Source organism: Lepeophtheirus salmonis, chromosome 1 (genome assembly GCF_016086655.4).
Source record: "Lepeophtheirus salmonis chromosome 1, UVic_Lsal_1.4, whole genome shotgun sequence".
Classification (NCBI taxonomy): Eukaryota; Metazoa; Arthropoda; class Copepoda; order Siphonostomatoida; family Caligidae; genus Lepeophtheirus; species Lepeophtheirus salmonis.
This window is the reverse complement of record NC_052131.2, coordinates 42061204-42088073: the sequence shown is the minus strand read 5'-3', so window position 1 is coordinate 42088073 and position 26870 is coordinate 42061204. Positions and strand designations below refer to the sequence as shown.

General features: G+C 31.1%; 1 protein-coding gene and 1 long non-coding RNA gene across 3 annotated transcripts; both read left to right on the top strand.

Annotated features, from left to right (window-relative positions):
- Positions 1 to 2470: 2470 nt before the first annotated feature.
- On the top strand, positions 2471 to 7333 carry LOC121129278 (uncharacterized). 2 transcript variants are annotated; one of them, XR_005868403.2, is made up of 2 exons: positions 2471 to 2562; positions 4974 to 7333. It is a non-coding gene; the product is annotated as an uncharacterized lncRNA (long non-coding RNA). The 2 variants fall into 2 exon arrangements; XR_011783445.1 differs by having other exon boundaries at positions 2498 to 2692; positions 4974 to 5111.
- Positions 2701 to 7333, top strand: LOC121129271 (uncharacterized). The gene has a single exon (XM_040724981.2). It carries the CDS (start codon positions 2858 to 2860, stop codon positions 4319 to 4321), a length of 1464 nt encoding a protein of 487 aa, XP_040580915.1. The 5' UTR covers positions 2701 to 2857; the 3' UTR covers positions 4322 to 7333.
- Positions 7334 to 26870: the final 19537 nt, after the last annotated feature.

The window sequence follows — 26870 nt, the reverse complement described above, 5'->3', positions numbered from 1 at the left end:
CATTCTGTTAACATTAATAAGCGAGGATTACATTGATGAATATCTACTTTATTACTAAAGTATTCTTATTTAAATAAATATGACTCTCACCAGTCAGCCTAATTGATCAAATAAATCATTAATCAAACTATTGTTGGAAAAAAAAAAAAAAAAAGCTTTCAGGAATACAATTACATCTAATTATTTTTTAATGAACCCATATCTAATGTAAACATACAGGTCAATTTGTTATATTTATATAAATGAAATCCTACGCACGTCATTACTAATTATTCTTGAAACATTCTACTTGCCATATGTATTATGATAAAAAAATTTGGATATAAATCATTCAAATTTTCTAGAAATTTTGTTAAATTATCTCTCCAAAAAGTTAAAGATTATAAATCATCAAACTTTGTTTAACGATAATCGAATAGTTTTCCAAAAAAACTCAGTCCACGTTAAATAATTTTACAAAACAGGCAACATTTGTTTCAAATTCAACCAGTCTCATCACATTTATAATCTTATATTTGCGGCAAAATAAAATAGCAGCGCGGGCCTAAGCTATTCTGAGGTCATATGGAAAGCGGATTGTGCGTATCATAAATATGAATTTGGATACGAGTAAAGATATTCTTTTAATAACAACCCAGGGCTGGCTTTAGCGTAAGCAAGACTTGGAGCCAATATCCATTGATTTTTTCTTGATAATTGGATATTTCTTTGAAGTATATACTATTTTAAAGCACTTTCTTCTTTAAAAAGTTTTCCCTGTGGATTTTTTAATATTTTCTTTTCTTTTTTTTTTAAATTTGTATTAACTTTTTTAAATTTTAAGAAATATTTTTTTTTAGTTTGACCTTTTTAAGGAAAGTAGAGCCTGCTTGTGACTTTTTTTAATAAATTGTGGCAATTCAGCATTTCATTACGTTATTTTATAAAAATAATGTACTTTCTTTTTTTTAAATGACCTCATTTGGGAAATTTCTAATTTATTTTTCCAATGAAGAGCAGGACCAATTGGAAGTGTAGGGACCACTTCAACCGTAGGGGTTGGAGTAGTCAAAAAACGTCCTTGGAAAATAAAAATTGTAAAATTTCATTGCTCCTTATAATTCATACAAATTTAATCAATTTCTTCTAAAACTATCTCATTATTAGGATTATGTACTATAAATTATAACGCAATTTTAGAAAAAGAAATGAAAAATTTATTTTGTACTGAGAAAATATATGAATAATAGTTTTACGGGTTCATAACTATTATCGAATATAACATTTGTGAAATAATGAATTCAAAAATAACTTGCTAAATATTCTTAATAAGAAATAGTTCAGGAGCAAAAATTAGAGAAAGATATATCTGAAGAAAATTATATTGAAAATACAGGCCAGGGCAAGATAAATCTTCAAACGAAGAATACACTTTTCTTTGCAAGGGTGGGCTGGAAGGGCTGCAACCCTCCCCAAATTAAGAATTTTATAAAAAATTTCCCAAAAAATTGAATTTTATGTAAGCAGATGAGAATTTTTGTATTTTATTTTCCAAAAAAATTAATTTTTGACATTTGATTTTTGTCAAGAACTATAGATTTTTAATTTTTTTGAGAATATTTATAAATTATTGAAATTTTTTGTGAATAGCTTTAAGTTTTTGAAATTTAAGGAAAAAAATTTAATATTTTAAGTTAAATTTCTCAAATTTTTTTCTAAAAAATTTTAATTGTTGGATTTAAAAAAAAAACGAAAAAAAACCCCCTCAGATTGAAAGTAACAAATTTGGAAGTTTTTCAGAGATATGGACATAATTTGAAAAACCGATATATGACGGACCTTCTAGCTACACTGAGTTATTTCTATGGACATCCATCGATAGATCTTGTGATGAGGCAACATCTCATCTTAGTTGTACAGAGAGTCTTTTTCATCAAATAAATTATATCTTATAGGAATAATATATTTTTTCAAGTGACTTAAATTGATATTGGTTATGTATTATGTATAATAATTGTATATTTAAAAGTAATGTGTATTCAAATGTAAAATTATTTATTAGATTGTTAGTTAATCAAATATTATAGCATTTATATCCAACTTAAAATAAACACGTTTTATGTGGAGTAGTTTTGAAAGCGGGTTATTTTGACCCTTATAAAAGCGGGTATGTATAAAAAGACAAGACTATACGAGGGATAATTAAGATTTATCTCAGTGACGGTCTGCTGACACACAAATGATATCAGAAGCAAAAAAGGATAGTATTATACCTGTATCAGGAGGAAAAGTTTGAGCGTATGAATGTAACTAGTAGTTTATTATTAGGCCTGTTTTGAATTAATTAAGCAAACGCAAGCCACATTTTTTTGAAGGATACAGATGTGGGATAAATCTTTACATAGTAAATAAGAAGGAAGGAGGACAAGAGAGCGATAAAGAGAGAGAGAGAGAGGGAGCGTGCGGGTGGGCATGTGTTTTTCTAGTTTTCAGTCTCCTTTTCTAGTTTTGCAGTTGTAGTGATAGATGAAATGGCATTGATGAATTTACTCTGGAGTTACGTCACTTTACGATAAGGCAAAGGTAGAAAGGCCTCAGTCTATTAATTTTGCGGTGTTGTGTTTGTGTATACGTTGTTTTTTCTTCTTCTCTAATTTAAATTCATCAAAACGAGCCTGTGTTATTTATATTCTACTTTTATAGAAGGAAAGAGGTAGGGCAACGACTAGTTAGGTTTTAGACTGAGCGTCCACGACTTAAAAAATATACTCTCATGTACTAAATGAGAGTTAGTTTGATCTTTGCCAATATAGCTGTTGTTTCATAATAATTGTGTGTTTATTTGAATTTGTTTGGGTAGTGAGTAGTGAAACTATATATGTCAACAATTCCATTTCAAGATGGGAGACGAACATCTTCAGGAGCCTCGTTTCATACAAACTCATCTCAATATTACCCTATGCATAAAGTTCCTCGCCTCGAAGGGAGACCTTTCTACGCGGGAAAGGACTATATATTTCCACCACCGCTGCAGTCGCCGCAACAGCAACATTCGAAACAGCTCCTTGTTCCGTCTCATTACATGCTTCCCCTCAAAATCGAACCAGAGCCAACGGTGGAAGCCCTGGATCTCCGTATTTGCAAGCAGAATGAGAGTATTTCCCAATATGATTTTTCCAAGGATATCCTCGGTGAAGAAAATCATCAACTTCTCTTAGAGGAGCCTCAGCCGAAAAGAAGCCCATCTCCACTCCCACCCCCATCCTCACTTGCTGTATCCATGTCTTTCAACCAACCCTTTTATGACCCCTTTCATTTCAGACCCCCTCCTATGAGACACGACTTTCTGCAGGGTCCTTCTTATCCACAAATTCCCTCAGTCTCTAAAAACCCTTCTCATTTTCCTCCAGAAACGCAGCTACTATCTTTAAGATCTCTAGAGGGCATGAAGATGATTGGAGCTCCTAATCAATGCTTCAGAGAAAAGGTCTCACTAAAAAGAGGAAGAGATGAAAAGAATTTTCTGGACTCTCGACTTCGAAGAATTGAGGAAATATCTGCTGAAACAAAAAATCTAATTGTATTACCTTCACGATCAGAAACGATATCTCCTCTTCTCCGCTCAAGTTCTCCTAACAAATCTCTACTATCCCATTCCGTAGTATCAAATAGTAGTCATGTGCGATTAAAGCGTCGCTATTCAACAGAATGGAAATGCAGACCTCCTGGTCTTGTAGCATCATCCACTTCAAGCATGAAACAAGCCATCATCGAACCCTCAACTCCTCTCTCATGTTCTTCATTATCTCAAAATCCCTCATCCGTTTATATAAACAAAGATCGTAAATCTCCTTCACGCATAGTCTCCGAAAATGAAATAGAAGTGGAGGATCATACTTTGAATGATAAGACGAAACGCTATAGAGGCAAACGAGGAAGACCGAGAAAGCATAAGACCAAAGTACCGCTTCCGCCTCTCTATGTATTTATTCGTAACTTGATACATAATGATGCATATAATCCGAGAGTCCTATCATGGGTCAATGAATCCAAGGGTATTTTTAAAGTTAATCAAACGGCTGAGTATGCTCAAACCTGGGGGAAGATGAAGCGGAATAGAAGCGAGGAAATGAACTACGAAAAAATGAGCAGAGCCATGCGGTATCACTACGGGAGTGAGAAACAAGGGCGAAAAGGTCATCTCGCAATGGTTAAAGAGAAACGACTTGTATATCAATTTGGAGAACTAGCAGTTAATTGGAAGTCACATGAGATACCTAAGATCAAGTGCGATCAACATATGCTCTGTAAAGGATCATTTTGTTTATGGAGCAAGGAATAATTTATTTGATTATGGTCATAATCTATCTGCATTCCTGTTTCGACAAAGAAAAATAAATCATTGTGTGGTTATGTGTGTCATGTTTTTTTTTTTTTTTTTAATTTATCTGTTATATCCTTTTTTTATCCCTAAGTGTTTACTAGGTTATTAGTTCATTGTCAAAATCTTCAAAATAATAACTATTTTTTCTAATCAAAAGCAATACATCATATATATTTTTTTTAATATATATTTGATGGTTTCATAAACCTACCTAATCCCTAATTGCAACGAAACTTTTTGTCAGTGGAGATGCAGATTTTAATGTTTAAATAATGATAACTGGAAAAAATATTATATTTATGTTTATGTATATAATTCAAAATTGAATTTGTTGTTCTTCTCTGGTGTTATTTAGCAACCCTCTTCCACCAGTGAGTATTTACCAGTGTTGAGTTTCGGTCTGGAAATCCTAGACTGGTCTGAGACTACTTTAATGTTAGTAAGACCCAATTTCTAATTTTGTCCAAGTGCGGTCTAGATCGGTCTTGTAATTAGATTTGGTCTTGGTCGGCTCAATAACTTTTTTATCAATGATCATATTGAAAAATATAAATGACGAAAAAATTTCTTTTGTTTGACCTTTTTAATAATTTTTTTTTTTCGGTCTAAGCCAAAATACCGACTCAAATTACAAAACCCGAACCAAAGGAGAAAAGCAAACAAACAAACAGAGTCTCAATACTAGTTTTTACAGATTCAAAAGTTATGGAAATGTGTTGGTCAACATATAAACAATTTAGAACAAAAATCAAGAAAATGAAAACATCTAATAGTATTTTTTTACTTTACATATAAGTGTTTATTATAGGACTTGTATTCAAATTCGTGAGAGGAGTTAAGACAACAAAGAATGAAATCTATAGTTTTGAATCTTTAATATTATTGATAGAAATTGACAAACATTCATCGAAGAGTACAAATATCTCAATTTTGGGGAAATATATTTTAGCCTGCCTTTGTGTTGACGGGCCAAAAATGTAAAAATATGTATTTTTGTATCATCTCTCATCTTATACATAACATTCTAATAACGTGAGTAGTTTAAAAACAAAAATCAGAATTTGTGATATAATTATTAGATATAAAAAAATATATCTCTAACTTAAAAAAAAAAAAACTATTTTGTCAAGAGTAGAAAACTTACTATTTTGATTATTTTTAATTTTACTTATAATGTTTGATATAGATTTTTGAGACTATAAATTCATATTAATTAATTGTTGATGTTAATATATATCTGTATTTTTATCTATGTATTCAATTGTGATTATTATAACTATATTGTTGTTAAATTTAATCGATTTTCTTCTTTTTTTTGTATACATAAATATGTTTTCAACATATTTATGAGCTTGATCGTTTAATGAAAATGACACTTTGCAATATTTTTATTACTGTCAGTGTCTAAAGATGTATGTATTATTTTAAATCGGGTTTGAATATTTTTTAGAAAATTCCCAATTTGTTTTTAGTTTTTTTACTTTTATTATCTTACATATCATAAATTTTTGACAAAAATTGGTGCTCATTAAACCCATCCTTATTTTTTGGTTTCTCTCCACTACATTTGATTGGTATTTATAATACATTAAGAGAAGGGGAAAATGCGCATTTGGTGTGTTACAATTTCTCTTAACTTGTACAATGTTTTAAGACGTATAAAAAACTTTGACCCCGTGCATGTAAAATGATAATAAATTTTTTAGTTGGAAATCTACATTTCTCCCTCGCACCCTCCTTACATCTCTGATCAGGCTGCTGTTTTTATATATATAAAAAAAGAAACATCATAACTTTATTACATAAAAATAACTTTTTTCACTTTTGTCATACCTCAGAGGCGTCCACAAAAATTTAAGGAACATTTGCTTTTCACTAGAAAAAATTTACTATAAATAGCTATAAATTTTTTACATTTTTCTCCAAAAATTTAATTTCTTGAGAATTGTATGGATTTGTGAATTTTTTTTATTTCTAAACCTTAATATTTGAAATTTAATTCATTTCATGTTTTTTGAACAACTTTCGATTTTTTAAAACTATTTCCAAAAAATCTAATATCTTTAATGAACTACTGTGAAATGTTAATATTTTCTTCCAAATTTAATATTTTTAATGAAAAACTGTGGATTTAAAAAAAATGAAAAAATTTACTATTTGAAATATAATTTTTGAATTTTTTTGCTAAAACCAATCTTCCCCCCAAAAAAAAAAGATATAATCCTTCAACCCCCCTGTACAAACCAGCAATAGATTTTTTTTCTAATCACAAGCATGTAAAGGAGTACTTTAAAGCATTCCCTACCTTTTCCCTATATTTTTTTTTTTCATTTCCTATTGGTTGTAATGTGCGACAGGAACAGCCAATAAAAACAAAGTAAATAATAACGTTCTTCAAAAATTAATAGTCTGTCAACTGATATTGTTAAGCTGGATGTAGCTTTTATTTTACGTCTCCATCAATTTATAGAATTCTAGAGACCTGGAATAATCATGCAGAATTTGAATTTCCACTTGAGGGAAATATAAAAACAGGGATTGGTTGAAAAAAAAGGGAGAAACAATTTCACGTCCTTTTTAACTCAATTCCTTCTAGAGGGGAAATTAAAAAAAAAAAACAAGCTAAGCTGCATTTTGATTATTTCATTTGTCTAGAGTTCCATGAGTAATTATATCCTCGAACGTTTAAAAACACACGCATTTTCGCTTCTCTAATAAAAATAGATGATTTTATTTCCTTATATATTGCTCAAATAGATAAATATATATTTTTTTTTTATTCCAATACTATTTAATATTTTTAATGTTTTTGAGTAGTACCTATAATTATTTTATGTGTTGAAAAAACAAAACAACAAGAAAATACAATATATATTTTGAGTAGCTGTATAATTAATAATTGTGAAACAAAAAAAATTATTTAGATGTTTAATGTGGCAACAACAAAATACATTCCAAATTATAATTGTCTATATTCGTGAAAATGTTTATGCAAAATTTATTTATATAATGGTTTTTATTTATTTTGGCAACTCTTGATAGTAAGGTTTGATGGACAAATATTTTGAAAGTCAAAATGAAAAATAAAGGATGGATTTACAAAGAATTATACGTGTCTAAGGAACAGGGGATAAATAAATTCTTGGTGGTGTCGTGTTTAGAAGAGAGGGCGGCATTAGGGTGTACCGTAATGACAAAAGTTGGGAATTTGGTATGACTGCATATTTTTCAATTTGCATTTGTTCCTTTAAAAAAATGGTCCTTCATGGACAAGTTTTGATTTGAAAATCAGTAAAATGTCAACAAAACGGAAATTTGGATGTTGTTTCTTTAAAATTATCGTTTTGAAACCAGTTACAGGATTTCTATCTTTTTAACTAATATATCAAAGTGATATTTTGTAACAATAGTTAAGTAATCTTTCTCTAACTTCCCTACAAAAATGAGTAGTTTATATCCAAGTATGCACCCAATAAATAAATATTCTCTTTTGGTACCGCGTATAACACACATTTATTTAGACGTCTTTCTTCATTTTGAATACTCGAATTTTTCTTTTTTTGAAACCAATTAAATATACTCTCCTTCTTCATTTATGCCAACCTTATTAAAACCAAGTTAGAGAAAAATTGTAAAATATTGTTGCAAAATATATGTTTTATCTTTAATACTTAAAAAAATAAAGATTCTGTAACTGGATTCAAATCGATAATTTTAATAAACAACCCGAAAATTTCATTTTTTTTTTTTCATTTACACATTTTCAAATCAAAATGCGTCAATGAAGGACCTTTTTTTGGACTTTGAGGGGTTGTTTTATTATTTAGACCATCGTTTCCCAAAGTGAGCGATACCGCCCCCTTGGGGGCGGTGCTTTGATCTAGGGGGCGGTAATGGGAAAAGGGGTGATTGGGGGGCGGTAAAGCAAAAAAAAACAACCGGTGATTACATAAAACAAACAAAATGATCTACAAAAATAAAGAAACATGAATACAAAATAGCAGGAATGAATATCTTGAATATTATCCGGTTAATACGATGAAAATACGTTATATCGAGCTTGTATAAATGTACTTCATTATTGGCGCCTATATATTTTGCTCTATACTCAGTTTACTCTTACACTCAAATGCAAACAGACTACTTAGAATAAATACTTATAACTTTGTTAAAATCGTGAAACTACGGAAAAGTAAGATCCAAAAACTACAACCCAAATTCCACATTCTAAAACTTCAAACAAGGACAAATATAAAACTGTATTAAGAATTTTTTTTTGCATCAATTAGCTTTTATTTCTTTAACTATTTGGACCATAGACAAATCTTGATCTAAATTTCTTCTGTTAAACACATGGTTGTAGTTGAGAATAGTTAGACAAGAAAATACAGTTACAGTACTAACCAGTTAACCAACCCAGTAGGGAGTTATTTTTTTCTTCCTTTTTGGATATTGTTTTGCTCAATACTAAACTGCCATCAAAAATAACTTGTCTCTATATATTTATTTCTCAATTATTTGGACCATAAGACCTTGAGATTTATCCATCTTCTTACTGCAGCAACATTTCAAACTCACATAACTTACTCATTTGAAAATTCCCGAAGCGATGTTTCCGTAAAAACTTTCTAAATTTTTTCACCCATTTCCAACCCTAAATAACAATAGTTATAATCGTATCTTATATATTTTTCCAGAATAAAGAATAGCAACCCATCAACAAGAAAAAAAGAAGTGTAGGCAGTATAGCGTAGAATATTTGAAATATGGATTTGTATGACCACCACTGAATCAACATCAACCTATGTGTCTGCTGTGTGAGAAAGTGTTTTCAAACGAAGCCATGAAACCCTCCAGATTTTCGGAACATTTGAGAACAATGCACTCTGATAAAACAGAAAAAAATATAGCATATTTCCAGTCGCTTCGAGAAAAATTCAAGGCACAAAAACTATTAAAAATATGTTTTGAGCACTTCAGAACAATCCACTGACGGTTTGCGTGCTTCATACAACATATCTTTGATGATTGCTAGATCTGGTAAGCCTCACACAATTGGGGAGGAGCTTATTCTGCCTCCAGTAAGAGAGGTTCTGCACACTGTTGTACATTGTACATCGTTTCGTCAAAGATAAAAAATTGGTACAAGAACTGTTATTTGCTAGACAACTTATAACAAACACTAAAGGAGAGTTTGATATCGTTGATAATTTTTTCAAAGAGAAAAAAATCCCACTTACTAATATTCTGGCGTGTGCAACAGATGGTGTACCATCCATGATAGGTCGTTATCGTGGCTTCATCAGTTTCTTGAAGAAAGCCGTACCTGGTGTACTTACAGTGCACTGTGTAATTCACAGGCAGCATCTGGTAGCAAAATACCTTAGTGGTCGACTTCACAAATCAATTAATACTGTTATCACATCAGTAAATAAGATCAAGGCACATTCCCTCAATTCCAGACTGTTTCGACAGCTTTGCATTGATAATGATGAAGAGTTTGATCGTTTATTGCTACAGACAGAAGTTAGATGGCTATCAAAGGGAAACTGCCTCAAACGATTCTATTCTTTGTTTGATACAGTTGTCCAAGAATCTAATATTGGGCTATGTCATGATTTAAAAAAAATCAAGAATAATATTGCCTATTTGTCAGATATATTCCTAAAATTCAATGAAATTAATTTGCGATTGCAAGGAAATTATGCCAATCTTATAAAAGTCAAATCTGTTATCTCCACTTTCCTGTCTAAGTGTAAATTATTCAAACGAAATTTAGCACGTCATGAACTTTACCAATTTCCAAGCCTTTGTGAATTGGATAAAGAAAAGAAAATATCTGATGATGACCTTCAAGTGTATTGTGCTCATATAGAAGAGTTGCAAAGAAACATGACTGAAAGATATCAGGATATATTAGGGCTAAAAATACCAGACTGGGTTATCAAACCATTACTAGAAGTCAGTTGTGAGGAAACAAGAGAGGTAGAAGAAGAATTAGTTTCAAGCAAAAACGACATTGAGCTAAGTCCAAAGTTCAAGATATCCTATCAAGATTTTTGGCTACAAAAAAAAAATATCTGACCTCTATCCAGTATTATGGAACAAGGTCAAGATATATTTGATTGCTCTTCCAACGTCATATCTGGTAGAACGGGCCTTCAGAGTAGTTACTATGCTTCTTTCCAAACAAAGGAACAAACTTAGAATTACCGAACGTGGGGATCTACGTCTTCTTCTTAGTGAGTTTCAACCTGATGTGGATAAACTAATATCCTTACACCAAGTACACCCATCCCATTAGAAGGAATTGTGAAAAACTAAAGTTAATTTAAAAAAAATATATATTTGGTGTTTAATTCATAAATTTGTTGTTTTAATTTTTGAAGAAAAGGTTATATGTGCAGGGGCGTCCGCAGGGGGGTAGCTGAAGCGGAAAATCGGGGAACTTTAAAAAAGCAGTAATAAGAAATGAAAATTCAATGGATTTAAAAAGAATAATATGTAATTAAGAGAAATTTTTATAGTAAAAAAATTTATAAGATTTCTTTTCTAAAAAAAACGTCATTCGATGTGTGAGAAAGAGAGAGAAATAATCAAGTCCCCCCCTCCAAAAAAATGTTTATGGGAGGGGGCGCTTATTTGGAAGCCAAGGGGGCACACCAGCATGAGAAAGTTTTGGAAACCCTGGTTTAGACGAATAAGATACAAAATATTTGGGGATACCAAATTCCCAACTTTTGTCATTTCGGTACAGTCTAGAGGGCATCATACTTGGGGATACTTCCCCTTAGCCCTGTGCTAAATTATTTTCCTTAGAAATTTCAAGATTTATTTTTTTCCACAAAAAATGTATTAGGACTTTATTGGTACTTTATATGGGTTTTAAAATGTCCCATCCTTTATCCTGGTCTTTGAAAAAGCGCTACATATATATGAAAGCCTCTTACGTTAGGTTATTTCACAATATCACTTTTTTTTGTAAATATCGAAGGGCGTGGATGTTATCCTAATTACAATGATTTATATGAGGATAGGAAGGAATGATAATTATTCTGAAGGAATTAACTACCAATCTCTCATATGTACTGGTCAAAGAAAAACATTACATATGAAATTGAACCTTGCCAAAACAGCTGGATTTTTAAAAACAAATAATTAAAAAATATTGTATGGATCTATTTTTTCATTGGGTTAAAGTCAAAAATATTGATAAAGTTATCATACTTTATGAATTAATATCGAAAAAATATTTTCTTCCAAACTTTTTTTCGCCAGTATATAAATGTATTTCAAAGATTAATGTCTAAATCATTTTGAAAATGTTTTAAAATCATATTGTTAATTTAAAATTTTTTTTTTGTTAATGTTAATGTAACACGAAGTATAATCTTTAATTTTTATATTATAACCGCTCAATATCAAATGTACAATTTGATGTAAAGGTAGGAAAATATTTTAAAATTAGAGTTTGACTAGAGGGAGTTTCTATATATGAAAAAGTTAGTAATATTCAAAAAAAGAAATGACACGAAATAGAGAGAGAGAGAGAGAGTGAAGGAATGTAGTAGAATTCAAAAACTTAAATCATATCTTGAGAGTGGAATCTGGAATCAGTGTTCTTCATTTGTGGAGATTGGATGTAAGGGATGGAACCCCTTAAAAGTATGCACCTACATGACTTCCTCTAGTTAGTAGAATTGGAATGTAGAGGTAAAAGAATCGGTTTTCCGCTGAAAACGCAATTGATGGAAAAATGAAACTGTCAGAAGGATGAATTTGACGGGAGTAGGAAAAAGAGTCGAATTTTTTAATTACTTCTGTCAACAAAGTAAAATGGAGGTTTATTATTCGCCTCTTTTTCTTTTTCTAAGGAGGATTACAAAAAAAGTTAAAAACGGATTTAAGTAAAACTTTGTAAAAAGATTATTTATATTAACAGTAAAAAGCACACGAATTTGGAGAGATTAACATCACACAAAATATTGAAAATATTGAATTAAGCGAGTTTTTGCACTCTACCAAGGGATAATTCAGGCTCCCCATTGATTTAGGTTATAAATGCCCTAAACCTGTCAAAATTCAAAAAGAAGTTTTGAGCTCTTTAGTTTAGGCTTATGATTAAATTAAATTAAAAACCAAATATTTAGAATTAATTTAATAACAGAAAATCTCTATATATGTTAATAAAAACTGTATTGGAATGTATCACAATTTCGTTCTTCAGGGGCGGGTAGGAAATGTGTGAATTCATCAGCCTGAAATTTGGCAAATGAATACATAACTGCCTCTTTGATAATTAGATCCATTACAATTTGACAATTTTTTGTAATAAATCGTTAAAATAACAATACATATGTATCAGATATGAGGTAATAAGCCAAGGGATACCCACTAGAGGAGTGGTAATCTTAACCCTAAAGACCTCTGGAGGCTCAATAAAAAACCAAAATGGGGATTTGAAGTTCTTGGCAAGAGAAAATATAACCTAAAAGTTCTAAATTTTTGTAATGTTCCATTAAGAGACAACAAAAATCTGTTGTGTTATTTAAAGCCGTGACTGGTATTTTTGTCTCTAACATTTTCACCCCCTACATTTCTTCCGCCAGTAATTTTTCCTCGAGGAGATTTTGTCGCATGACATCTTCGCCCCCTCTTTATGTATTTTTTTCTATTACCTGTTCGAACTTTACTGTTGTATCTCAATCACATTGATTATATAGATAGGAGAAGAAGAAACAAGGAATATGTATAAAGAAGTAGTCTTTAATCTTGTGCAGTTTATATATTTAATATTATAAGGAGAAGGAGAGTATTTTATTAAAATATTTAATATATATCCGTTAATGACTTGAGAATAAATAGGAAAACTATCCAGAGCTGATTTATAAACTTTGTACATTTAAATACGTGGCACATAAATATCAAATGCAAAATCACGTCAAAATAAAAGTAATTAAGTAAGTATTAAGATAATAATAGTCGTAGTCCACGACGTTAGAGAAAAGAAAACACGTATCCTCAAGGGTGATGTCTTTACTAAAAAACAATGATCCAAAAAAATTGATTGAGCATGATCGAGAGAGACAGAGTTCCAAGATGGGAAAAATGCTTCGTGAAAGTGATAAAGCAAATTCAGGAAATATACAAAGGAGATCACTGATTAAGAGATAGTCCAGCATTATGATTTTACCGAACATCGGGGATAGAGATATTTTAAAGTAGTTTGTCCTGATAAGATTCTTTGTTGATTTCCAGCTTGAGAGGGAAATCGAGCCAAAGAATGAAAAAATCAGTAATAATATCAATATAACTAATAAAGTAATATTACACAACGGGATAAGACTATGGCCAAGTGAGATAAATCCAAGATGCACCTTCAGAAGATATTTCATCTCGTTGATAGTAAAAGTAGATACGGTAGAGAAATAATAGGCTATCCACCATCCTCGAACAAGAGCTATGATTTATCAATAAATATTCCTTTATTTCTATCGATGGATTTTTTTCCATTTGTTCAAGCCTCGACTAAAGCAACGACTATAATTCATTAACGTGCCAAAAGTCAATGAGTCCTTTCGAAATAGACTCAGCATCCCAAATCCGTGATTCCTTACTCATTCTCCTTATAATATTAAATATATAAACAACACAAGATTACAGATTACGTCTTTAACGTTTACCTTTTTTCTTCTTAGCTATATAATTAATCGGATCGAGATACAACAATAATGTTCGAACCGATAATAGAAAAACCTAAAAAGGTGGCAAAGATGTCATGTCACTAAATCTCCTCGAGAAAAAATTACCAGCTGAAACAATGTTGGTGCAAAAAAAATCTAAGGGGCTAAAATGATAGGAACAAAATTACCTAGAAGCATTTAAAGGACTTAGGAGTGAATTTTTTCAAATTTACAGAAGTGACTACACATAAGCTCAACAAATCTTTTATTTGGAAAACAAGATGGGAACTAAATAATGAACTACTGAAGTACGCCGAAGTGATGGAAACTTTGAGGGAGGGCATAAATGGGGTTCAAAGGGATAAAGATGGTGGTCATCAAATAAGAGAGGCATTGAATACGTTTTACCTAAGAGGAGAATACCAGGTAGAGAATAGAACACAAAGAGAGAAGGGAATTAGGGAGGAACTGGCTGTGAAATAAGACACCTTGTAGAATCCGGAGTTGCAAGAATCAATGGATATAAAAATAAAAGGAGCCCAAATAAGGACACAATGTCATCTCCGACATATAAATTCAATGTTTTTAAAACTTATTAGATGAAAGAAGAGGTTCGAAAAGGAAATCATTAAAGACTCATGAAAAGGAGGAATTGTGCACTAAAAAAGCACAAAATATGTGCAAGGTTATATTTAAGAATTATATCCATCGAAGATATTGGACTTTCATCAGAAATTAGAAAAAGACTATACTGACTTTAAAGATAGAAAAACGCTCAGAAAAATATTTAGAGGGAAATAAATATGGCAGTACGTTAAAAGAAAGTTAAAATAAGAAAAATCCTCTGGATTGTCAGGGTTCAATGGATAATTCTACCAAACTCTATTATAGTTTTCAGGAATTTTAGCAGAACTTTAGGAAAACTTATTCGAAAAAGGGTTACACAAACCTAAAAAGAGGGGAAAGATATCTTTGTTTTCAAAGAAAAATAAGAATATTCAAAACTGGAGACCCGTAATAATCCTGATTATACAATACAAAATATACTGTGGGATCTTAACTAAAAGACTGATAAAATTCTTCCTGAAATACAATTTGGTTTCAGTTGAGGTAAAAGAACGGATGATGTAATTATGTCCTTCAATGCAGCAATAATGGAAGCAAATGCGTCTTGAAAGTGTATATATTGAGAAAAGCACACGCCAAGGGGATCCTATCAGCCCTTCTCTCTTCTCTATAGTCATCAGCAAATTGCAAAAGATGATAGAACAATATCTATTGGTAGCAAAAATATGAAAAAAAAGGTCATTAATCTCGTGAATGACTTCTTCAGAGATAACAAATCTTTCCTGGGATATGGCTTATGCAGTTTGTTCAGACGGAGCTCCAGCCATGCTGGGACGACACTCTGGTTTCGGAGCGCTCCTGAAATCCGATGTACCACTCATAATTGTTACGTACTGTGTTCTGCACAGGTATGTGATGGCAATAAAAACATTACCTCCAAAACTGGGACAAGAATTAAAAGTTGCTGTTTAACTACGTGCCAAATAGTGCTCTGAAACACTGCATCTTCAAAGAGCTGCGTAAGGAAATGGAGTCAAAATTTGAGGTACTTCTGTATCATTCTAATCTGAATGCACAGATTAAGCATGCAGGGTTCAGTACCTACAATAATGTTAAGAACCACTGATCTAGATCAATATGACTGTCGTTACAAAAAAAAAAAAATAATACTCACGGATATATTTAATGTTTTAACTAGTCTGGTTACTGAGGTGTTTAAAAACGACTCATCGATACTAATAAGTTAATGTACGGCATTACGTAGGTAAACAGGCTAGATACATTCAACCCAACACTAACCGGACTGTTTTAAAGTAAGCATGGGCTAGCGTGGCTGATAAGCCCGACTTATGCTCTATACTGAAATGTAAACCTAATTTAAGTTTTGAGGGCCCACTCGGAAACATTTTCTGAAAGAAAAGCAATATATTTATCCGGCATTTACTCGAAGCTGGCGCTCCGTTTCACCAAAAAAGATATTGTTTGAAAATAGTTTATAGAGTGGAATAATATGATAACTTTGTTTATGCGTAGAATAACTTGTACCAGTTGTAATATGTACAAGCAAATTGTACAAATTACGAAGAATAATTAATTTTTACGCGCGGAATGCATTTATTTTTTCCTTCTCCAAGAATATTTTCCCATTAGATGCATTATTCATCAACATTCTTAACCAACTCAAATTAAGTTGATTTCTTGCTTGTATGGACGTAAAACTTTTTGAATCCGAATACAAGAAAAACAGCATAGTTTTAAAAACGTTGCCAGGGGACGAAGCCTTAACTACTGAAACTGCAGAATTGTGAGTAAATTATTGGCCATACATTTTTTTCTTTTTCAATGTGATCTCCCAAGACTTGTGTCTGGAGAAACTATAAAAATAAGATAAGTGTTAAAAAAATTGTGTTTAAACAAAAACCTCATAAAAAAAATATTGAAAAATTTCAGGTTTTTAAAAAGAGTTCATTTAAATATTTCATGCTAAGCTAGTAAAACTTCAAAGAGAAGTACAAATCCCTTTTCCTGATCTCTTTTCCCCTAGAAGATGAAGTTGCTAGATTGTTGTCGAGAAAGAAGATTCGACTGAATGGTCAAATAGTATCAGACATCACTTGATGAGGTACAAAGAGGAACTCCCAACGGGATAGTTGATTCACCTTGTCTTTCAAACAATTTGCAATTTTCTTTTGTTCTACTTAATTGATGTAATTGTTTTGTTATAATGGTTCCAACAGACTAACCTCATTGCCATATTGCTATATGAATCATGACCAAATTAATTTATTATCACATTTAAATCCCATGTATAAGAAGAAAACTTGGTCCTCTTAGGGGTTATGATACATATTTTGAACTGCAGTTAAAGTACTCATCCCGCAATAGCGATGCTCAAACAGTACCTTTAGCTCTCCTCATTTCATCTCAATAGGTAGGCAATTTTTATCTTCAAGATGGTAATCGCAAATTAACAAATAACTTTATACAAACTAGAATATTAATATGAATATAGATAAATATAAAACACGTGTTATCGTCTTCAGTATAAATAAATGAATGATTGGAAATTGGAAAAAGCGACATTATACAAAAAAAAAAAAATGATAAATTCTATTTCATGAGGCTAACGGTGCTCAATGGCTACTTAGTTTAATGCTTTAAACGCAATACCAAAAGTTTGATACATTATAAAAGTTTCGTTTTTCTTTAATCATGATAATACACATTTAAATCTTGTTTTACACCGTGTTTTAAAAATCATATACAACAGGTCCATTAATTAAACATCGATATTTTAATACCCGGTGATTTTTTCATATTCTTTTGATTTATCTTTGAATAACTTTTCATTAGGAGGTTTTAGGGGAATGATTGAGTTATATAAAATAATCACCAATTTAATAAGGAACACGTGTTATTCATAATTGCGGATGGTTAGTTTATTAAATAATCTGTTCATGGCAATTCCAAAAAGGTTTTAAATTAAATTTGAACAAATTGAACCAATTTAGAATCCCTACACGACATGGAATCAACTTAAGCTCATTTTTAGTGAAGTTATTTACGTTCTAAGAATTTTGAAAAAAAATTAAATGGTATAACTAAATTGTAAACATTATTTTTTGTACATTAAAAATGTACAATTATTGAATTTTCATAAATCGCTCCAATTAAAACAAAAGAGCTCACTTACAATTTGTTTAATTTTATAAAATTATTATCACACAGTGTCCTTAATTGGGTTTACCGTAATAACTAAAGCTGAGAAATTAGTATGGCCAGTTATTTTTTATTTTATTTTTCTAAAAAAGAAAATTACATTTTACCGTCGAAAAAATGGTTCTTCAAGGACGCAATTTGATTTGAAAATCTGAAAATGTAAAAAAAAAAAAAAAAAATTATGGTGCTGTTTCTATAAAAAAAAATGATCGATTTGAATCTAATTACAAGTATTATATGAAATATAGGTATATATGTCCTACATTATATCAATAAAACATTCAACTTTATTATGACTTTATTTATTATAAAATATGGAAACATGGGAAAACTATTTGTGGTAACGTTTACGACTTTGAATATAATCATAACTTCAGAAAAATAAGCACAATCCCCCTCCCCCCCCCCATGAAATGTCTGAAAGGGCCGTTGATAATTTGTCTAATGATAAATTTTATGCTGATTGCATTACAAAATTGATTATCATAGGAATTGTAACTGAATAACTTTTTAAAATGGAAATCGTCATTGTTTCACATTCAATATGGCTCATATCGGCAAGTTATTTCGTACAATTCTACGTCTCAAAGCATGGGCACAAAAAAGTTGTCCCTTATAGTCGAGTACATTTTGAATTTTTACTTCCATTGTTGTTCTAAATTAAAGTAGATTTAAATATTTGAACCGGTCCATCACATGTGTTACATCAAATACATTTAATTCCAAACATGAAAAAAACCAAAAAAAAGATGCAATATCAATAAAAGTGTCAGCATGAAATTTTTTCGACATGTTACAAATTTTCAAATCCAAACGCGTCTAGTTAGGACACTTTTTTGGGGATATTTTCTTGTTTCGTGGAATAAAATGCAAAATGCAAAATATCAGGCGGTATCAAATTTCCAACTTTGTCATTTTGGTACAGTATAATATACACATATGTATATTTATCGTCTCCTGTATTTTATTTTATCATCTCCTTTTCTTACATGCAGAATATACTACAGAGTGTGACAGGGAAATTTTCCGTGTCATAATTTTTTGTTATTGTGCTAATTAAGGTTTCATGTGACATCTCAAGCAATGTTCCGATACATGTGTTATTTTTCTTGTGCATTGTTTCAATTTGATCAAAATCGGACGAAAAATTAGTAAATAGGTTTCAAAACGGCAAAGTGTTTAGGATTTTCTCGACGCGGATGTTCATCCAAAAAGAATTGAAGACATTGTCAGATGGCAGTCTGGAACATCAGGGTGACCAAGGATAATAGAATAGGAGTCAAAAGAAAAGTAAAAAGTGTAGGAAATGGTTTGAAGCTAGATGAAACATTTCTCAAGTCCCTGGAGGCCAAGATCAAGGAAGATCCAACAGCATCAAGGCACCGTAAGGCTAACGAGTTTTACATGGATGAGATCACCATAAGGAGGGTATTTCATGATTACCTCGGCCATAAGAGCTTTGTCAGGACTCTAAGACATCTCGCCGAAGGGATGAAGGCCTTAAGGTTTGAGAGATGTAAAAAAGTCCTTAATTACTTGAAAAGTAATCCGTCGACTGTAAACATCTTCACAGAGAAGAAGATCTTCACAGTCGACCATGATTTGAACTGCAGAAATGACAGATTTATAGAAGCATCACCTGAATAAATCCAGGGCACCTTCTCGACAAAACATCTACCCCAAAGTAATGTACCTGGGGAATTGTGGCCTCTGACCGAAAGGAAATGGATCACTTTTTCTATAAGCCCAATGATAACTTATTTTCGACGGCCAACGCACGTTCCTCAATACTCCAAGAAATGATAGCGAATGACCGTATTTCAAAGAAAACTTTATAATAATGCCTCTAGAATGGAACCAATCACACGCTGCCACGAATTCTACAGCCTGATTGTCACGAATTAAGTAAAATAAAGCTATGTTGCTGCACACTGTATTTAGAAGGAAACTTTAATTATAACTTGTGTGTTATACCTATAAAATTAGAGAAACAAATTCTTGAAAGAAACTCAGCATAAATATGTAAAAATAAATTTTATAATTGAAATTAAAAAAAAAAAAAAAAATCAATCCACTTGTTTTCTACATATATGTTATTCATATATTTAACTTTTTATAAATATAGAATATTATTCTTATATATAGAGTGCCCTAGAGAAATTTTTCTCATTATGTAAGTGGTTCAGGGATATCTTATAGGTAGTTCGTTGGTAAAAAATATTTGGGTTTGCAATATCTTATTAGCCCCATGCATAGAATATTTCAAGGTGTTAAATTAATTCAAGATTTCTACGGATCCTGTTCATCGCTAAAATTTATTTTATCTGATTATTTTATTACAACTAATTTGGATTCTGGAAGGGTCTAAGGAGTGTCTTATTTGTATATGTGTTTTCCTTATGTATGCATTAAAATATTCAAATCAAATCGATAAATCTACGGAAGTGACTTTGAAACTACTTGAGGCATACAAGAATGAATCAGGACTGAAGATATATATCCAGAAAACACAAATTATCACATACCTACCAGATACCAAGAAGGTGGATAAGATTGAAGTATTTCCAGAAATAAAAATATTGAGAACCAGAGTATCTATCAAAGATGACTAATAATATAAATAATATCTAATAGCATGAAATAAATAGAGGAAAAAATTTAAAAAAAAAACAACAACCCAACCACATATACGTACCTTATAGGGACAAACCTACCAATCTGCATACATGTATAAAATTATTTCATTCTTCCCAAGATAGTAGTTCACTTGTTGAAATTCACAGCATTCAATGAGGGACTGGCTAACAGAATAGCAGAAATATGTCTTGAATTTCTGAGAACGGGAGGGAAAGATAAAAAGGATAACCTGGAAGAGAATTACTATTCCGAGAAAAGTATAGAGAACTGGGACTGCTTCCGATAAAATACTTTTGGAAATAATTGCTTTTTTCATGGTTTAGGAGACTGTTTGAGAGGAGCACCTTTTGAAACATGCTAATGGAACATAACCTTGTGGAAAAAATCATAAGTGAAATTGATTTAATGAGAAGATGAAATCACTGAAACACTCAAGACGATAAATCCGTTCTGGGCTAACGTTGCTACCATAAGCAAAGACACATCTTCGAAAGTCCTCCCACTTAGGACTTGGCTAGAACCTGTACAGAAAAATTAAAGTTTTATTTACTTGGCTGGAACGTCCATCAAATGGAAACTAGAGTACGTTGGTGAGATCTTCAATAGTGGGATTAATCTAACTGCATGTGAAAAAATGAAAAGGCGAAGAATTAAAAAAAATATTGAGTTTCACAGGCGTGAAATAGGTTTCAACTATTCAAAAGTGATTAAAATCGTACAGCTCGCTTTTTGCAAGAGAAACTCGGCGAAAGAGGAAGCAGTAACTCACAAAATCCTTAAAAGTCTATCGAATGTAAAATTTTATTATTTCGTTTATTAGTTTAAATATAGCTTAAGACGGGAAGTATTTATTGAAAGATCCCCGAAGAAAGACTTTGATTTTACTGCAACGTCTGTTTAGAGACCCCAATTCATTTTTTGTCAGAATATGAAGGCACAAGAGATATAAGAAACAAGATATCGCTCATATTTCATATCAAAGACATTTTTCTTTTATTTAAAGTGTGTCTCCATCAAGATTAAATTAATGTTTTTATAACGAATTATAAGTTTTCATCATTTTGTACAAAATTAGACGTACTCGAACTCCAATACCATATAATTTTATTCAACATATAGAAGCAATTTTTACACCAACGAACACAATCACAAACCACCGTTCAAGGATAATTTAATGTTTATGTTTAATTTTTTGAGTATGGGCTTTAGTTTTGTGTAACTCTAATGATGCACATCAGTCATACATATACCACGGAAGGGAGAGGTGTCATGACCACTTAATAGTTTTCAAATATTAATCCCTGAAAGCTATCTATTATAATTAATAAGGGAAATTGTACCAAAAAGTGTAGCCTATGCACTAAAACGAAATTATATATATATAAATGTATTATCAATTCCCTTGTTGCCTCAAAAAGGCTTAGTATATTAATGATATAGTTTACTCCCCATCATTGAAGCAGACACATTGAAAACAAGAATAAGTAATCATTCTTTTTATTTATCTATTATATTTTTCGTTTTTTTAAAACTATATTCCCCTCGCAACTAATGGACTCGAGGGAAAGAGTCAATATTCAAGAGAAGGAAAACATATTTGTTTTCTTCATTCCTAATAGGCTTCAAAGTAATAGCTGAGATATATTTATGTTGGAAGTTGGTCTACTTAGTGGAAATAACACTTACTCAACTAACTTGAATAATTAGCCAATAATTACCTTCGGAATGAACTTGAACAGAGGTTATGTTTTTGTTTCTGTTTGTTTGTATGTCACTGGGATTGCGGAAAAAGTTACAGATCCATTTTGATTAAATTATATATGGTCCACATATATAATTAAAATTAAATTTTGAGAGGTAATATCAAAGCCCATAGACAAAGGAACACAAAACATTAAAAATACTATAACTTTCGAACAAATTGAGATATAGAACTCTATTTTTATTTACAGCGGAAGTTTTTTGCTCTACTGAGTGCCCGTTCAATACAGTTGAAAATATTTTTCTTAATGGAAATATGATGAAAATATTATTGATAAAATTTATCAGTTACAGTCTATAAAAAGGTTTAGCTTTTCAAAGGGCATGAATTTAAAGAAGTTGTGGATGCCATTCAATGTGCAAATTGACTCCAAATAACTTGATTATCGATCTCATAGAATTATAATAATATTATTTAAGTGGTTTTTTTTATCTATTAATATTATTTCAGTATATTGTATATAAATTGTTATTTTAAGGAGTTTACTTTTGTATTTAACATTTAAAAAAATAGTACTGTTCTTTTTTAACTTGAAATTAAGCTTAAATATTTACTTTTTAAGTGAATTCTTTAACAAACATAATAAAAAAAAATATTGGCAACAATTTCTTTAAAAATAACTATTTGAAGTCATGAATCAGACAAAAATAACAACTATCCCGAAGTAGCCTCACTAACACGAATATTCACAATGGATTTTCTAGTCAGCTAATGATGTTTCTTTTTCTTTTCCCCTCCAAAGTGTTCTCAACATTGTTTGATGTAAATAAAAAAACCAAATAAAGGCATGTTAGATATAAAAAATAACAATGAAGTCATTTTAATGGAAAATCGAATGAGTTTTGCATGTAGTATCAAGCATGTATACAGGGTGCGCTGTATAAAGTGCCCCTTGATGATCACCATAAGTATATTTTATATAAGAAGTAAAAATGTAGTTGTATAAATAAATAAATATGGCAGGTGTGTGCAGTTATCATGCAGTTTTTCCAATAAGCAGTATTTTAGCTAAAGTACCCATCAGCCCAGACATCATATTCTTTTTTTTTTCTCATATATTTATTCTTTCATCCTTGAGGAGAGAACACCTATGAATTGCTATAATTATTGAATATTTACATGTAAGTGTGCTATTGAAAAGGGGGAAATAATACTGAGGATTTCTTGGGGAGTTATCTTTATATCATTGAAGGAAAATTTGTGTTTTAGCTGACGCTTAATTACTCTGGAGAATGCCGGTCACTACGGCTAGTTGAATAACATTTCATAATTGGTAAAAATTAGCTAACAAGCAACTGAGTTTATGCCTTACTCTGTTTTATTTCGGAGGAAAGGTTGGGAGACACAATGAAGGTAATAATAGTATATCATTCGGTACAATAAGTAATAGATTAGGTACATAATTATGGGGTTTTTTTTCCGCTCATTCCCTTGAGGTCCATAAAAATGTATTCTGATAATATAAATTATAATTTAATTTCTACATTAATTTTCATTAATGTTCATTAATTAGGATGTCTTATTAAAAAGTATTTGGCAATTTTTGTTAACTAATAATAAACCAGACATGCAAGTTATCAATTCTTTCATTGAGCATGACCTGTCAAGTAGTCAAAGTATTTAGAGCCCCATTTGCCAAATTGCAATTTGAAGATGAAAGGGGAAAACTCGTAAAAATGTTAAAGGTAAAAATATTTAATTATTTTTACCTTGATGATATAATTATATACTGCTATCACCTGTTTGCAATTGTTATATCTTTTGTTCTGTTATTGTATAATACGATGCATTATTAATATCTCGCATGTATTCACAGATGTATATTGAGAATGCTAAAAATCTGATTGGTTAATTCCTCAGTTTGACGTAATTAAAAACATTAGAAAGAGTCCAATCAAATTAAAGCATTCCAATATATGTTCATCTCCATCCTATATTCGAGGCTTTCCATAGGCAAAATAAATTTAATAATATGCTTGTACTGCACAAAATAAATACAATTGTTTTAACTAAATATATAGTAAATTTACAAACTATAAGAATACAAATATATTGGGAAGCTCACTTCCTCCCGTGAGTTGAGGCTAACCAACCAGATGATAATGTGGTTTTACAAATAGACACTGCCCACTTTGTAAGATGGCTGAGCATTAACATCAATTTCTGGCCGAAAGAAACATGACCCCTCTATTCACCCAAAGCCAAACCTATAGACTATGCCTTCTGGTCACGTCTGGAGTGCAAGGCCTGTACCCAAGGCACGAAAATATCATGACCATAAAAGCTAACGTAAACAAACACTGGACCAATATCTCCAAGGAATGTATAAAAATACGTGCCAATAGAATTACAGCTGGACTCCAAATAGTTTCCCCATATGTTGTCTAGTGGCTACGGAAATATATATCGTTAAAGTTAAAAGTATTGCACGTTCAGATTTCAATGTAATGTCATAATGGAAAAAATAAGAATTGATAATATATTATAATAAAACTAGCCAAAAATTTGTTCATTTGTCAAAATATATAAAAAATAAATTACTTAAACTCCACTATATTTATGTATTATTAATAGGACCCTTTTCAAAGACAATTTCCTAGGGAGTGAAAAAACCCAGTAAGTACATTTAAGTAGTTTTATGGGTCCATATGTAGAATTTAAGACTATTATTTAGTCCAGATCCACTTTTCCGTCCTTCAAAAAAACTATAATATATCCCTTGTGGCGTAATATAATTTGTTTTTTCTATTTAACAGAAAATAAGTATTATTCAGTTATATTTGATAGTTTATTAAATAATTATAGTTAAGTAATAAAAAAAGAAATTACTGAATTATTATCTATGAGAATGAAAACAGGAATATTTTGCAGGATATGTGTAATGTTCGTATGCCACTCCATCTATTATTCCTTTTTAGGAACTATACAAGGCCCGATCTTTTACTTGACTGGACCGATGGAATTAGGGCTGATACAGAAATACAAAGTAGTCAAGCTTATAGATTCATCATGCTGATGCATTTTTCATTCATCAACGAACTAAGATTGTGAAATGTCAACTACATTTTAAGGATATATCTGTTGACTGAATATTAGGGTTGTAAATAAAATCGACCGTCCCTGTCATCGATCCTTAAAAATGTCTTTACAACGCACTCTATATAGTGAAATTATAACTATAATTATTCTGAGTTGATGCATTTGGGCCTGTGTATCTTTCATATACAAAAATAGTTTGCTATCAAACTTTGTAAGAGTAATTATGACATTAAAAAAATTGAATAGTTATTGTAAAATGGGTGAGATATATTAATGATGTTCACGATGATGTCATCCGAATTATTGTCACAGATCCAACATACTAAAAGTTTGAAGAAATATAGGAGCACGCTTTTGAGAATGGCTTGATTTTTTATACCAAATTAAGGATCTTACATATATTCTTTATTTTTGACTTCAATATAAAAGATAAGAAATAAGTTAGTAGAAATAGGACAATATTGCAAATTTCAAGCAAGTCAATAACATATACATATATATATTATTTTTTCCCAAGTAGAGTCCAACAAGGGCTTTCACTCTTAACTCCCGCGTAAACTCTCATTGTTACGTTCCGTCTTGCATTAGCACAGGAACTATTTATTATTACTTTATACTGTGATGCTCCATCTATGAGAATGGAATAATTATGATAGAAGCTTCTGAAAATAAAATAAAAACTCTTCAAGATTCAAGATATATATATGTTTTTTTTATTTTAGTTCTTAGTATTTCCCTTTGGTGGAGAGGGAGACGAGAATTAATATCACCTCAAAGACGTAATCACTAAGCCAAGAAAGGAGTTCCTGACTCTTGCACTTCACAGCGTACATTTTACCTTGCACTTTGGATATAAGCCACTCAATTTTTCCCTTTCCTTATACTGTGAGGATGTTAAATGAGCCAATCCGAGGGACTGAATCTCACATGAAAGTTTCTTCAGACTTCTTCCTCCACCATCCTAAAGATCAGGGTGATTTTCAAACATTGGCAGAATAAATAAAGGTCTCCAATTTTTTTTTGCCAAAAATAACAATTTCCTGCGACTTGTTTGTAAAAATACAATCTGTAATTCAGCCCTTTTTGACGTATTTCAGTCAGTGGGTTCTTCAAAATGACTTTTCAATCTGTATTTTCTATGCCATTGCTATACCAAGCTGTTCAAACCTTCGCCTAGTGATTGATGAAGGGTCTTTCTCTTCATGACCAATATTAACAGTCGAAGATTGCTTTATAATTTTGTTAGGAATTACTTGTAATGCAATGAATGTAGGGATCGGAGGACCGAGTTAATTACCTTCGAATTAACTTGGTCAGAAAACATACGCCGTGGATAGAAAGAAGTTATTTAACACGGGGCCCTCGTCTGATATATATTGGGCTGCAGAAGTAATCCCTGCATTACTAAGGAACTAACTCCTACTGTTCAGTCGAGGATTATAACAGAGTGGTTCGTTTGAAACTAGTAAAGGGAGGGCATTCTCAATTAATTTACTTTCACTTCTTCCATCTTTTCAGGTTCCTCCTCCGTTTGGACTTTCGCGGGTATGGAAATATTCGAAGATTACTGTTCCGGAAATAATATGGGACTTACCACTGA

Bases quoted from the DNA above. Each gene is read 5' to 3' on its own strand.
- LOC121129271 (XM_040724981.2), top strand. From the start codon at position 2,858: ATGTCAACAATTCCATTTCAAGATGGGAGACGAACATCTTCAGGAGCC.